Source organism: Gopherus evgoodei, chromosome 1 (assembly GCF_007399415.2).
Source record: "Gopherus evgoodei ecotype Sinaloan lineage chromosome 1, rGopEvg1_v1.p, whole genome shotgun sequence".
Lineage (NCBI taxonomy): Eukaryota > Metazoa > Chordata > Testudines > Testudinidae > Gopherus > Gopherus evgoodei.
The window spans coordinates 52,455,860-52,471,345 of record NC_044322.1 but is presented as its reverse complement, the minus strand read 5'-3'; the positions used below and the strand labels follow the sequence as shown (position 1 = coordinate 52,471,345).

Sequence of the window (15,486 nt, the reverse complement as noted above, 5' to 3'; positions counted from 1 at the left end):
CAAATACAGAGGTAAAATAACCTCTCTACTTCTATTCAATTTTCCTCCAATGATGGCCTTAGACCTTTTGGTCACAGCATCGCACTGGGAGCTCAGTATTCAGCTGATTATCCATCATAACCCCCAAATCTTTTTCAAGGTCATTGTTTCCCATGATAGAATTTCCCATGGTGTAAGTACAGGCTATTTCTTTGTTCCTAGATGTATACATTTTCATTTACCGATATTAAAATGCATACTGTGCGTCCTGCTTACCAGCGAGCAAGATTGCTCTGCATCAGTGATCTGTCCTCTGCTTTTTTTTTACCACACCCCCCAATTTTTGTGTCATATGCAAACTTTATCAATGACAATTTTGTGTTTTCTTCCAAGTCATTAATAAAAATGTTTAATAGGTCCAAGAACCAAACCCTATGGGACTCAGCCCACTAGAAACACCCATTTGCTGATGATTCCCCATTTATAATTACATTTTGAAACCTACCAGTTAGCCAGCTTTTAATCCATTTAATGTGTAGTTTTTTAATCAAGATGTCATGCGGTACCAAGTCAAATGCCTTGCAGAAGTCTACGCATATTATGTCAATACTATTACCTTTATCAACCAAACTTGTAGACTAATTAAAAAAAGAATAAGGATGTGTCAAAGTTCTGGCAGCAACACAAGAAACTCACTTCAGGGGGCAAGTAGTTGGTAATGCGCTTCTCCAAGAAGGGCTTTTTTAATATGGAATTGATAGATGGTCGATCTCTTGGAGATATTTTAAACAGCAGGGAAATTAAAATCCTCAGGTCATAGGAATACTTTGGAGACACTGGGATAAAATGTCCTCTGCAGATGTTCAGCACCAGCTGGTGTAAACTGTTGCCTTCAAACTGAACAATAAAATATATCAATCAATAATAATTACTGCCACTTGATATAGGAGGTAATGACTGCACACTGCCATTTAAAATCAGTAAGCAAGATCACTGCAGCAAGAAGGGAGGGTACCTGGCACTTTTCTCAGTACCATTTCCATGCCAGCCTTTCTGCCCCCTCAATCAATACTGCTTGGTGTGACATCTACATGATTTTATAAGCAGAGTGGGAGCTTAACTTCCGCTGCTCCCGCGAAGCTGGTCCTCTCCGGTCACTCTGATCAGCCTATACTTTACTTTCTATTCCACACAAAGCTCAAGAGCGGAACACCAATCAAAGGAATGCTCCTTCCTGTAATACATTGTGTCTAGTTTCTTCTGGCATTAAAATGCTTCCATATCAAATGAAAGTGTTTGGAAAATGTTTCCAAGAACTCAACATGAATTTGGATTTCAAAATCTGCAATAAATTAGATCAATATTTTCAAACTTGGGCATCTAAAGTTAGGCACCTAAAGCCATATTTAAGCACCAAAGTTTGAAGTTTGGCTTTAGTTCTTTCTTTAGTATATCTTCATACATAAATTCCCATTGCAGTTTCATTTGGACAAGATATTCTTCTTTATTTCCTGTTACTTATACAGCGTCGCTGTGCACTGTTAAACAATAGCCATGTCCCATTCCAAAGACAGATGTATTTTAATGCTGGTTGATTCTTATACACAAAAGTTAGTAAAATGCCTTGGGATCCTCTAGGATAAAAGGCACACAATGATTTCTTCCACTGTCTCCCACTTTGCCATTTAATTCTAATTAGCTGAGATGCAAGTGCCTTCCTAAAGGCTAGGGCTTTGTCACTGGTCCACACTGGATTTTCTGAAGCTTTCACCTCCCAATTCCTAGCTCCAGGACAGCTCTCACCTAAAAAGTAATGATTCAGAAGTGTATCTGGCCTAAGTGTGTTGGAGGTGAACACACTTAGAACAAAAATAGCAGTGCTATGTGGAAGAACACAGTGTGTGTCTGTGTGTACATTTCACTTTGTTTCAATATGCCCAAAACAGACTTCATGTGAGAAATTAAAGTAAAGAATTGAGGAGCATATTCTAATACTAATTGCATTAAATTGCAAATGTTTCCTTCCAACAGGCTGTCTTTGAAATATTCTCATTGCAACAATTTTCTGCCTTGTTCAATCTTTTTTTGAAATAATATATTAGTCAGATTGTGAAGATACTTACCGGATGCTTTAAAGTGCACAGCTCATAGAGGACACAGCCAAGAGACCAAATATCTCTGTGGATGAAAGCCATTCAAAAGTCAGGAGAACACCTCTAACATTTTCATAAGTATAGTACAATCCGCTCACCTCAGCATTCAAATTACTTGAAGATACTTCACCAAAAGTTGTTAATACCATAATTTGTAGAGAGATTGGTGCCAAATCTAACCTGGAAAAGACAGTTACCTTTTCTGTAACTGGTGTTCTTCGAGATGTGTCGCTCGTGTCCATTTCACAATAGGTGTGCGTGCTTGCCACATGCACAGGTGCCAGAAGTTTTTCCCCTAGTAGTACCGGTAGGGGAGCGCCCTAGTGACCCTTGGAGTGGTGCCTCTATGGTGTGGTATAAGGGGTGCTGCACTCCCCCCACCCTCAGTTCCTTCTTGCCAGACAAGTCCAACAGTGGGGAAGGAGGGCGGGTCATGGACATGTGCAACACATCTCGAAGAACACTAGTTACAGAAAAGGTAACTGTCTTTTCTTCTTCAAGTGATTGCTCATGTGCATTCCACAATAGATGATTCCAAGCTGTATCTGTTGGAGGTGGGTTGGAGTTTACAGACTCTCGGGACAGAGCACAGTCCTGACGAACCCGGCGTCTTCCCTGGTTTGGGAGACGATCACATAACGTGAGATGAACGTTTGAACCGAAGACCACATGGCAGCCCTACATATGTCCTGAATGGGAACATGGGCTAAAAAGCTGGCCAATGAGGTCTGCGCCCTTGTCGAGTGCGCACTCAGAATCGGCAGCGGGGGGACTCCAGCCAGGTCATAACAGGTACGAATACACAAGGTGATCCAGTTGGAGAGTCGCTGAGTAGAGACTGGCTGACCTCTCATGCGTTCAGCTGAGGCAATGAACAGCTGCGAGGACTTCCTGAATGGCTTAATCTGCTTCAGGTAAAAGGCCAGAGCTAGTCTCACATCCAGCATTTGGAGGTGGCGCTCCTCACTGGATGCATGGTGCTTGGAACCAAGCACCAGCAGGAAGATGTCCTGACCCCTGTGGTAGGTAGAGACCACCGTGGGGAGGAACGAAGGATGTGGTCGGAGCTGGACCTTATCCTTGTGGACCACCATGTACGGGGGCAAGAGGTGTGACCAGGAGTACGTAGCTAGCGGCTCAAACAGGGGACCTGTCAACCAGGCCAGCACCAAGTTCAGGTCCCACTGTGGGACTGGGGGCCTAACGTACAGGAAAAGACAATCCAATCCCTTGAAGAATCGGCCAGTCATAGATTGGGAGAATACCATGTGGCCCTGCACCAGTGGGTGGAAGGCCAATATGGCTGCCAAGTGCGCCTTGACGGATGAGGGCACTAGGACCTGGGCTCTAAGATGAAGGAAGTAGTCTAAAATGAGCTGGATCGGAGCAGCCACGGGCGAAACACCCCAAACTGCTGCCCACTGAAAACTGAGACCACTTTGTCAAATAGGCCCAACATGTGGAGAGCCATCTTCTTTCCAAGAGGATGTACTGAACCCCTTCCGAGCATGTCTGTTCCTCCCGGCCTAACCACTGAGCAGCCACATTATAAGGTGGAATGCCACTAGGTTGAGGTGGAGGAGGCAGCCCTGGTCCTGGGAGAACAGGTACAGGCAGGATGATAACAGCCACATGGCGGCGACCGCCAGGCTCCTGAGAGTCCTGTACCACTGTCGCCTGGGCCGTGCCGGGGCAAATCAGGAGCACCCAGGCCCTCTCAGTTTTTATCTTCTCCAAGACCTTGCCGATCAGCGGGAATGGCGGGGAAGGCACAGAGAAGCTGGCCCAACCAGCACAGGAGGAAGGCATCGGAGATGGCGCCTGCGTCCAACCCCTCCCTGAAGCAGAAGCGGGGACACCGGTGGTTCTGATGTGTCGCGAACAGGTCCACTTGGGGAGTGCCCCACTCTTGGAAAATCCTGGGCACCATCTCTGGGTGTAGTGACCACTCATGCTGAAAGGAGAAATCTCGGCTCAGGTGATCTGCCCACGAGTTCCAGGTGCGAGGTAAGTGGTGGGCTTGTAGGCAAATATCGTGGGCTATACAGAAGTCCCACAATCTGAGGGCTTCCTAGCAGAGGAGCGAGCCCCGCCCTGCCTGTTGATGTAAAACATTTGAGGCCGGGTTGTCTGGCTTGGGTGGGAGTGTGCTGCGGCTTAAACTTGGTCCCGGCAGGGTCTTAAGCCTTGTGCAGGAATCTTTCAGGCCGTGCAATTTCACGTCTATCTGTTCCACAAACGGGGCCTTGCCATCGAATGGAAGGTCCTGCAAGGACTTCTGCGCCTCTCTGGACAGCCAGACAGCAGGAGCCACGATGCCCTCCTCATGGACACTGCGGAGGCCATAGACCGTGCAGGTGTATCTGCGGCATCTGACGCTGCCTGAAGGGTCGCCCTGGCAGCCGCTGTACCCTCCTCCACCAGAGCTTTGAACTCCTTCTTGTCACAAATAAACTCATACCTCCCCAGGAGGGCTTGGTGGTTTGCCACCCTTAACTGGAAACTTGAGGATGAATAAACCTCTCCCCCGAATAAGTCCAGCCTCCTTGAGTCTTTATTTTTCTGAGTAGGGGCCGGTTCACCCTACCTCTCCCTGTGGTTGACAGATTTGACCACCAGGGAATTGGGGGCAGGGTGGGTGTACAGGTATTCATACCCCTTGACAGGCACAAAGTACTTCCATTCCTCCCTCTTAGAGATGGGGGGCAAGGAAGCCGGGGTTTTCCACAAGGCGTTTTAAAGCTTTGCCACCCCTTCATGGAGTGGGAGGGCCACCCTGCCCGGTGCCAAGCCCAAGAAGATGTTGAAGAGAGAGTCCGAGGGTTCCTCTACCATCTTGGCTTGAAGTTGAGGCTTGATGCCACCCTTTTCAACAGTTTCTGGTGGGCCTTAGAGTCCTCCTGCGGAACAGGTGGAGGAGGGGCCATAACTGCCTCATCAGGGGAGGATGAGGATGGGGATGCGGTACTCTGAGTACCTACCAGTGCCGGAGGTCCCATCACTTGGTCGCCCTCTGGGCACAGAACCAGAGATGAACACCCCACCAACTCCTTCCTCGGAGGCTAAGATAGGGAGGCCGATGGTCTCTCCGAGGTCCCGGCCACCGAGCAAGCCATCACCGGGCTGTGTCGGGGGTCACGGGGCCATTGGTATCACGGTGCCGGCCAAGGAGCCCAGTGGCACTTCACCTGCTGTGGCACCGGTGGAGCAGGCTGCTCAGCCTGACTAGCCTGTCCCATCAACTGACGACTATGAAGGCAGGCCGGGCTGGCGTACAACTTGCCACTGTCCTGGGACTGGGAGGAGCGGTGGCATCAGGAACGGTGCGGACCACGAGACCGTGATCCCGGCATGCAGGAGTGGGAGTACCACCAGTAGCAGCTGCTCCATGAAGGGCTCTGCGACGGGGAGGTGCCAGCAATCGACACCTGGGACTACGGGAGCAGTCGCATGGTGGGGTCCTGGAGCGAGACTAAGAATGGGAACAGAGTTGATGCTCGTACTGCGATGGGCTGTGATAGCCTCTTGGAGACGAGGACCTCTAGTGCTGTCTGTCCTGGTCTCAACGGGGCATGCTCTCCTTGCGAGGTCCACGGTCCCTCGAGGTGGAGCGGGGCCTGGAACCCCTTCCAGTTGTTACCCAGACAGACAATCTGGTGGGAGTCGATGGGAACCGGCACGGGGCAGTCGCTGAGTGGCGAACAGCATCGGGAACATTCCCTAGACTGCGAACGGTACCGACCAGGCAGCGATTGCGGAGATCCAAGCGGTGGCATGCCTCTGGACCAGGGAGCCAACAGTGGTGGTGCCCCTGGTACCAGCAGAGACATAACGTCCCGGGCTGCTTGCAGGGCGTGAAGGGCACCCGGACGTCTGCGGAGGTCAGCACAGAGTGGACCGGGCTGCTTTGCTCAACCTGAGTCAGAGGCCTGGAGGCCAGCGGGAATCAAGAACTGCCCAACGTGGGTCTAGTCTCTCACCCGGTCTTGCTCTGGTGTCTTGGTGAAGAAGACCTCTTCTTAGACTTTTGGCGTGCCCTGCAGACGGGGAGCAGTGCCGGCCGGTAGAAGGCACTGAAGGATCACTGAGCACCGATGCCGTGGTACTCGGTGCCGACTCGGAACAGTGCACTGGAGTCAGGGTCAACGCCAACTCCATCAGAATGGCTCGGAGCCAAATGTCCCTTTGGGCTTGAAGGATCTGCAAATCTTGCAGCAATCGCTGAGCTGGTTTTCCCTCAGATAGTGTAAATAGTCCACGTGCAGATCATGCACTGGCATCGACTGCCTGCAAGTGTCGTACAACTTATAACCTGGGGCACGGGGCATGCCCCAACCCGGGCGCACTAAACTAACATGAAACTAAACTACTTTAACTACAGGTACTACTAACTATGAATGAACAAGAGTTCAAGAGGGAAGCTGCAGCCAAGCTGGAGCAGAGCAGTTCCAACACACCTTTACTGGCAGCAAGAAGGAACTGAGGGTGGGGGGAGCGCACAGAGCCCCTTATACCACACCACAGAGGTGCCACTCCAGGGGTCGCTAGGGGTGCTCCCCTACTGGTTCGGCTAGGGGAAAAACTTTCAGCATCAGTGCACGTGGCGAACATGCACACCTACTGTGGAATGCACATGAGCAATCACTCAAAGAAGAATTAATTTTTCTGGTTTCTGAAGTACATAACGGGGGCCTTTTAAAAAAATTATTTATACACCATGCACGATGATGGTGCAGTATAAACAACCATTACAATCATACTACTACTTTATTACCTTCAAGTGCCCTGACCACGAGTAGAACTGATGGGCTAGTGTCAACAGTTTGCACTTGTAGTAGCATAAAATAGTCTTTGAAGAATATTACTTTGGAGATGCAATAAAGATGTTCAGCATTCCCTGCAGTAGTTCTTTTTGCCTATCATGTTTGCCTGCCTGACAGTATAAATATTAACAACTGCCTCTTCATTTTCAGTGGTACTTGTAGCTGTAGTACAGATCCCTGAGAGATTCGTTCACTGGATACAGACTGAGCTGAATGAGCTGGTTAGGTTTAGAATCCATAGAGAGTTAGGTGAATCTGGGAATGGAGATCCACATAGAGGCGGTTGCAGAGCCGATCCGGGGCCACACAGCTCTATCCCCAGAGGTAGAGCCCTTTACTCTATAAATTTTTCTATATCACATCCAGCATTGTAATAACTGAATACCTTAGACTTCCCCTCTTATTGTCATAGATGGCAGCCCTGTCACCGGGGTACAATGCCACAAGCAGGGACATTCCTGCACAGGGAAGGGGTAGGCTATCTCTGTCTGACTGACAGCCAAGGAGACTGCAAGGGAGATGAGCAGTCTGAGGAGTCCTCTGAGAGCTTTGAAATTGAGGTATCTATCTGGAATCAAGGCTCTTCTGGTCTGAAGTCATACTTCCCACACAGAATAGGGGTACATAGCCCCCCATAACCCATGACTCTTCAACCCTCAGCACCTAATGTTTTGGTGGCTCTCAGCGAGTCTCTACAAGTCTCACATGTATCTGCCTCCTCTGCAGACAACTCTATAAGGGTTACTGAAAACAGGGGCTTTCACTGTCCAGAACTGTCAATCTAACACCGTTCTTTGAAGAATATTTTTAACAATCAATACTCGGTCTATTAACTTTTGCAAACTCTGAACTAAAAGGAGCCACATCTCTGGCAGCTACTGCACATTACACACGCAGTGAGATAAAATCCTGACAGTATTACAAATGTAAGTAAGAAGATTAAAATATAAGTAGTTGCAAACATATTTATGAAAATAAAAATGCAGTTGTAATGTTAAGTCATGAGATTATCAAAGCAAATAACTTCCTGTTTTCAAGCATGCATGTTTCATCATATGGTTGAAGAAAGCATCCAAGCAAACATATATTTAGATACATACGTTTTATTGTTATATGGTCGATTCTCACAGATCTCTGGCGACAGATAGTAGGGTGTCCCTACACACGTACGAGCAAGCTCCATAGTACTAATGAAAGATAGAAAACAAAAGAAACGTAAGTGATAAAGAGTTTATTCTAAAAGTAGGGGAAAGGGCTTGTATGTAACCAGGAAAAGTGCACATAGAGGCTATCATTTCTGCTCAAAAGTATATGAATGCCAGTTTAGTACATTAATTTAGATACTGCAAGGACAAAATGAAAACACTCTCCAGCTCTCTGTTAAAATGGTTGTGTAATTCTATAGTAGAGAATGCCTGTGTTCCAATATAAAGCTCAGGAATTCTCTCTCTCCTCACTCCATACCAGTGTTGCAATCACCATTCCTGGAGAAATGGTTATCACTAAGGCTAAGATTTTGTCATGGATATTTTCAGTAAAAGTAAGAGACAGGTCACGGGCTTCTGTGGATTTTTCTTTATCGTCTGTGACCTGTTTGTGACTTTTACTAAAAATATCCATGATAAATCGGAAGTGGCTGGGTAGCTGCAGGGTGGCCAGTGGAAGCTCAGAGCTCCAGGGTCCCTCGGCCCCACTGTAGGTGTCAGGGAGCTGTGGGGTACCCCCTGCCTGTGGTGGCTGGGAGTTGCAGGGTACCCCAACTGCCAAGACAGTTTGGAGCTTGGCGGCCTGCTGCCTCAGGTGATGGGCATATCTCACAGCTCCCTGCTACTGTGGGAGGCGGTGGGACCCTGCAGCTCCCAGCTGCCAGGGCTGACGGCACAGATGTCTTTGGACATCACGGATTCCGTGGCTCCCATAACCTCCATGAAAAAATCATAGCTTTAATCATCACTAATACAGGATTTTAAAAGCAGACAACAGTGCAGCAAGATTTTATGACGCACCAGATGGTTTTGCAATATATCCATTAAACCACGAAACAGTGTTGTCCTAGATGTGAGTATCCCACCCAAACCAGGATGGAAAGGAGGGAGTGCTTCCTAGGGTTTGCATGTCCTATTTTCTGTCACTGACTTGCTGTGTAACCTTGGTCAAATCACTGTACATCTAAATTTTCAAGAGTGGACACTAATACTGGGGTGCCTTCATTCTTGGCTGTCAAACTTGAGACACGACAGCCTCATTTTCAGAAGTGCTGAGCACGCACAACTCCCACTGAAAGTTTAGCACCTAGCCTCTCTGTGGCTCTGATTCCCCATTTGCAAAAAAGAAGATGAAAATGCTTCCGAGCATCCAGGAGGTTGTGATGCTTAAGCCATTCATGTTTGTATAGTAAACTTGTTTGATGAATGGTGTTACTGAACTAGAAAATATTTTTCTTGTAATTTTCTTATTCCATGAAGACTATTAAAATACTGTAGAAAAAGTCTGTACTGACATAAAGCATGAGGTTTGCCTGCCATCTATTTTAGGTATTTATGTGGCTCCCGTTACTGTAGTACAGGGGTGAGTAAACTTTTTGGCCTGAGGGCCACATCTGGCAATAGAAATTGTATGGCGGGCCATGAATGCTCACAAAATTGGATTTGCGGTGTGTGTAGGGGGGTGAGGGCTCTGGTTGGGGGTGCGGGCTCCAGGGTGGGCCCAGAAATGAGGAATTCAGGGTGGGGGAGGGGGCTCCAAGCTGGAGCAGAGTAGTGGGGTTGGTTGGCTGCCCCTAGACATAGGAGCCGGAAAGGGGCCATATCGCTGCTTCTGGGAGGGACATGGAGCAGCCCTCGAACCTGCTCCCTGGCTGAAGCACCGGAGTGGGGACATGCCGCTGCTTCTGGGAGCTTCCCGCCACCCTGCTCCCCAGCGAGAGCACGATTAAAATGGCTGGCAGTTTGCCCACCCCTGCTGTAGTATCTCAACACCTCACAATCTTCAGTGTAGTTATTCTCACAACAGCTCTGTGAGGCAGGGAAGTACTATTATCTGCATTTTACAGTTGGGGGACTGAGGCACAGAGATGCTAAGCAATTTTCCCACAGTCACAAAGGAAGTCTGCAGTGGAACAGTGACTTGAACCCAGATCTCCTGAGTTGTAAACTAGTGCCTTAGCCACCGGACCATCCTTCCACCAGACAGCTCATATTCTCTTTTAGGTTTACCTTCTTATAAACACCTCTTAAAGAAAATAAAATATGTACCATTCTGGATACATTCTGTGCAGTCTTAGGGCCTTTTCCTGCTCCCATTGAAGTCTATGACAAAAATTCTCATTGATTTCCACAGGGCAGTATCAGACCCTTAGTCCCCTGGACTGCATTAGACACAACACATTTTCAATCTGCACCTGGTCTTTAGGAACAGTGACATTTTTTCAGGGGTGGCATTAGGTACAGGACACAAATTGCATAAAAAAGATGCTTACTTGTTCAACATTCTTGCTATGCCAAAGTCCCCAAGCTTTGCTACCATTCCATTATTGCTAAGGAAAATGTTCTGCAAATAAAGAAGAAACCGGTATGCGTTGATGAAACATGGAAGAATTTCCTATGTATGCATTTTTGTGACTGGGTAAAATCAAGAACTGTAATTCCCCAAGTTTACTACCTGAGCTTTTATGTCTCTGTGTAAAACCTTCCTGTCATGAATATGCTTCAGTCCTAAGGAAATCTGCACAAACCAAGCCAGAATCTATAGTGAAAAACAAAAGATATAAGACTCTGTAAATCTGCACCGCTGTGATTTCCAATGGAATGTCTTACTGAAAAATATAAAACAAAAACAAAAGAAAACCTAAAGTACACACTGCATATTCACAAAAAAGAGGGAAAAATAAACAGAGCTGTTTATGACTGGACTCGTTTAATCAATTTTCCAATTTTAATATTATCAGTAAATAATATGCAGACAAATACATGATCCTACAGTCCTTATTCCAACAAATCTTCCAGTAACTGCAGTGAGAGTTCTGCCTGAATAAGGAATGTGGAATCGAACCCAAGGCAGCCTTTTACTTAGGAAGGAGTGAGTTCAAATCTTAGTTCAGATCACATTTGAAAAGGAGTTATACAGTCTCATCCTAATCCTCAGTGTTAGAAACCATTAAACCACCATACAATTTTGATGACATTTATGATCCCTTGTCAAGAAAGGCCCAGGAACAGAAAAACAGATTGTCGGTTAGAAATGTGAGTAAACGGCAGAGTTGTATAAGCTTGCATAGCAACTTCTCGCACTATCTCTGTCATAAGCCACAGCTATTATCTCCTTACGTTGGTCCTGATCTAAAAAAGCACTTAAGTTCATACTTAATATTAAACACGTGGTTAAGTACTTTCCTGGATCAAGACCTTTGGGAAGCAGTCAGACATATACTTCAGTCTATCCCTATTCAGGAAAACACTTAAACACATGCTTAACTTTACAACACATGCATACAGCCCATCGACTTCATGATTTCATTCAGGAAATCAACGTTATTCAGGAAGCACTTACGCACCTGCTTAGCTGTGCTAAGTTGTGATTCCTTGATTTGGAGCCTTTCATGAGCACTAAATTTGTACATACATTTGAAAATATATAAGCACATTACGGGGACTAAATATACTTGGGTAGCTTGCTTTGCTTCTTTAGTTTGGGGATTTTTTTGTTTTTGTCTGCCATGCCCCTTTTTTGTCTGCTCTTCCTTTGTCTGTCTTCTGATGTCACATTTCCTGTTAGTTTGGCTCTGTATTTTGTTACTCTCTTTTGTTGTCAGCATTCTTTTTTATTGTTGGTTCCCTATTTTGTATTTTTCTTATTTGTGATTTTGTCCTCTTATATAAATTTCATTCTTTCTTGTGTTCCGTCTGCTTCTAATAACTGAATGAGACAGACAATCCACAATTAACCCTCGGTTAACTCCCAACTGATTGCCGCACCACTGACTCCCTTTTTCTCTACCACTTCAATGGAAAAAAGAGAAGTGAAGAGATTTATTTTTCTATTTAAATGTTAGATTGAGAGTAGACCGAGAGTCATATTTTAAGGCCAGACTTATCTGGATTTCTTTTTGGGCATGTGCAGTTTTACAACTAGTTATTTTCACCAGCAATTTAGGTCACTAGGTATCTAAATTCTTGATTGTACCTGCAAAATGGAAATCAGTGTCTGAAAAAACTAGCCCTGAGTGCTGTACTCTGAAGTGCAATGCCTAATAGAAAAGTATGCTTCAGCTAGTGGAAGGGAGGTCAAAAAGCAGCATGTATGAGAATGAGAGGAGTAAAGTCAAGGATGGGAAACAGTCATGATTCCATTCCATCCACTAAATATATATACACATATTTCTGAGCTAATATATACTGGAATAGGTCAGAAGGCTGGTTTAACAATTCTGAATCCTATTACTGAATATCATGGGTGAAATCCTGACCCCACTTCAATCAGTAGGAGTTTTGCCATTGACTTCAATGGGGCCAGTATTTCACCCCATCTAGGTAACATTGTTCTGTCTACAAGACATAGCCTTGATCTACATTACTCCTTACCTTCCATTTCAAATGTCATTTCTAAGGAGAGATCTTTTCTCTAGCTCTTAACTGAAAAATCACTAAATTCTCACAAAAAGCAGAAGGGCTTAGCTACATATCTCTTGTGACTGTAACGATAAAGACAAGAAACTGCATCATGTATTGGATAGTCCTAAACATGCATATTAGGATATAAATCCTTTCCTCCAAAAATAACCCCTTTACCTGGTCCTCATCAAACAACACTCCATGTTGCATATTGATCCGTCTCATCAGATCACCTCCACCACAATATTCCATCACAATGTACAGTTTATTCTTTTCTGCAAGAAAAGATAGAGGTTTTTCTACCTACTTCATTGATATTAGTAGATACAGCAATTAATTATTTTGGTTACAGCTGTTGTGTTTGGGTTTTGGGTTTGTTTTTTTAGCTTTTGATCCTCTATCTCTACCTTCTTGCCCCCAAAGATTTCTGGTAAGATGAATGCTTTTGGTGACCAACAGGGAAAAACTAATTACAGTAAACAAGACATAAAAGAGATGGAGATTTGCTAAAGTAGAGCTTTACAGCTTAATTTACGTTCAGGATGATTCCCATATCCTCAAATGTTCTTTCCTACTCACCCCTCATTGTGACAAAGTGAATTTATTTCCACCAGTAATTGTGGCCAATATATAGTCAACCAATTCTTCCCCATCATCGCATGTGCAATATCCTAGAGCCCATAAATGAAAGTTAGGCTGGCTTCCAAGTTTTGTGTGGATCCAGCAACAGACTTCATATGCTATTCAATGTTATCCAAAAGCTTTTGCACAGTGTTTAGTTTCTTATGTGTGAGAACTATTCCATGGGTCATGGATTCTTTCAGTTTCTTAGCAGAGCTTCCCCAAGAGGAGGGATGTGTCCTCGAGAAACAAGCTGCTCCATCTTTGGGCCTAGGTTGCCATAGCCCAAAACATCCTCTTTAGAGGGATTCTGCTTCCCCTTTGGCATTTTGCTAACCCATGTTTATTCCTGAGGGGATACTTTAATAGTGTAGTAGACAGAGCAATCACTACGGCAGCGATCAATGCTCTGAGATCAATCCATCAGCAGTCGATTTAGTGGGTCTAGTAAAGACCCCCCAAATCAACTGCAGCTCGTTCTCCAGTTGACCCCCTGTACTCTACCACCGACAAGAAGAATAAGGTAAGTGGATGGGAGATTTTCTCCCATCTGCCGCCAGCAGTGTAGACCCCGCAGTAACTCAACTTAAATTACGTCGACTCCAGCTACGTTACATAGTGTGGGTCAACTTACTGTGGTAGTGTAGACATAGCCGAAGACTGTCTGGGACAGGCGTCCAATGGGGCTTTGATACCCTGGGAGGAGAGGACTATAGTGACCTGGCTGAAGGGCTGAGTCAAAAAGGAGTACTCTGGGTCGCAGAGAGAGAGAGGGGCCATGGTGCAAGGCAAGGGGTGTCTTACCTGGAAGAAGCTAATCCCCTAAACAGCCAAGAGGGGGTGCCCTAGCGATGAGTGGTACCGCGTAACAATAAGCAAGATACAAACACACAAGGCTTAAAATATTAAAAGAGAAACACACACACACACACACACACATACACAGAGAAAACAAAAATGGAGGGGAAAGTTGCATAGTACATCTTTTTCCAACCATTACTCCTGGCTGTAAATAGCTCAATAAGGCTGTAAGCTTGTTTCTTTTTTGTCAATAAAACACCATGCATACTTCAAGTGCTATAGAAGTAATACCTAATAACTTGGTCCAATTCCAGAAGTCATTTATGCGTACAAAACACTTAAGCTACTTTTCTTCAGGTTCCTAGGTGAGTAAAGTATTTTAATCTCACATAAAATCACAAACAAAATAAAGTTAAACTAAAACCTTGAAGAGAACTGTAGAATGTTACTATATTTGGGTGCTTCATCTTAGCCAGAAGAATTACTTCTTTCTGAGATGCTTCTTTTTCTTTCACAGGCATCTAAAGAGAGTTTAAAAAAAACAAAACTGTAAAATGCCAATTTCCTAGTAAAAATTTTTTCTACATAAAGCTCATATCAAAACAGCCATAGGAGATTACATTAAATAAGTGGTAGTGGATCTAAATGTTGCAAGAGTTATTTAAAGGGTTTTATGCATATACAGTGAAAAATACAAGTTCTGATATTTGAAAATATATTGACACCGACTTTTTAAGACTCTGATCCTGAAAACACTTAAGCAGGTGTGTAAATTTACTCATGTGAGTAGTCCTAATTAGTCAAAGGGACTTTTCTCACATAAGCGAAGTTAGGCCCACGCTTGTGTGTTAGCAGGAGCAGGACCCATGTGACTTACGTTCTTGGTATGGGTAAGTTTATATGAACAAAATACAAAGGAAAAATATTGAAAAATACTTCTCTTAAGTGTTATCCACTTTTCCAATATTTTGGGTGAAAGCCTAGCACTACTGAAGTCAATAGCAAAAACTCCCATTGACTTCAGTAGAGATAAGATTTCACCCTTAGTGTTCTTCTTAAAGCATCACATGCTGAAGTCTAGTGATTTGCTGAGAATCCCATCTTTCATTTAAAGGTTGAAAATGTAACCTATGTGTACACTGGAGGGTGAGAAACCAAAAGGTAGATAAAAAGAACTGAAAATCTTTTCTTTTTTTTAAAGTCTTGTAATTTTTTAACATGACTCATGATTTTTGAATGCTCTGGTTTGGCAATTTTTTAAAATTATTGATCTTAAAGCTGTGTACAGCCAAAATCTGAAGTCTTGTATACCTAGCAAATGCTGATTATTGTATTGCTGGTGACTACAGTTTAGAGAGAATTTGTACAGTTTTTGTATCCAGGTAATTTTTAGGTTGTAAAGTCTCTGGTACTGAGTATGGACGTTGTATAAAGATTTTCAGACCTGGACTATAAAAATGTATTCTTCTATTGCAGCTGCTTAATACATCGCAAACACAC

At 44.7% G+C, this 15,486-nt stretch overlaps 1 protein-coding gene across 2 annotated transcripts in view; it reads right to left on the bottom strand.

The window, feature by feature from the left end:
- Nucleotides 1–15,486, bottom strand: part of LOC115652324 (serine/threonine-protein kinase Nek5-like) — a 41,560-nt gene that overhangs the window by 24,289 nt on the left and 1,785 nt on the right. Inside the window, exons 3-9 of one of the 2 annotated variants that reach the window (XM_030564249.1) lie at nucleotides 14,411–14,507; nucleotides 12,742–12,839; nucleotides 10,616–10,699; nucleotides 10,434–10,504; nucleotides 8,056–8,142; nucleotides 2,103–2,157; nucleotides 676–876 (exon numbers count right to left, since the gene is read on the bottom strand). In XM_030564249.1, coding sequence (XP_030420109.1) covers nucleotides 676–876; nucleotides 2,103–2,157; nucleotides 8,056–8,142; nucleotides 10,434–10,504; nucleotides 10,616–10,699; nucleotides 12,742–12,839; nucleotides 14,411–14,507 — 693 coding nt within the window. Of the gene's footprint in view, nucleotides 1–675; nucleotides 877–2,102; nucleotides 2,158–8,055; nucleotides 8,143–10,433; nucleotides 10,505–10,615; nucleotides 10,700–12,741; nucleotides 12,840–14,277; nucleotides 14,306–14,410; nucleotides 14,508–15,486 lie in introns of those variants that run through there. The other variant, XM_030564258.1, reaches the window with a different exon arrangement.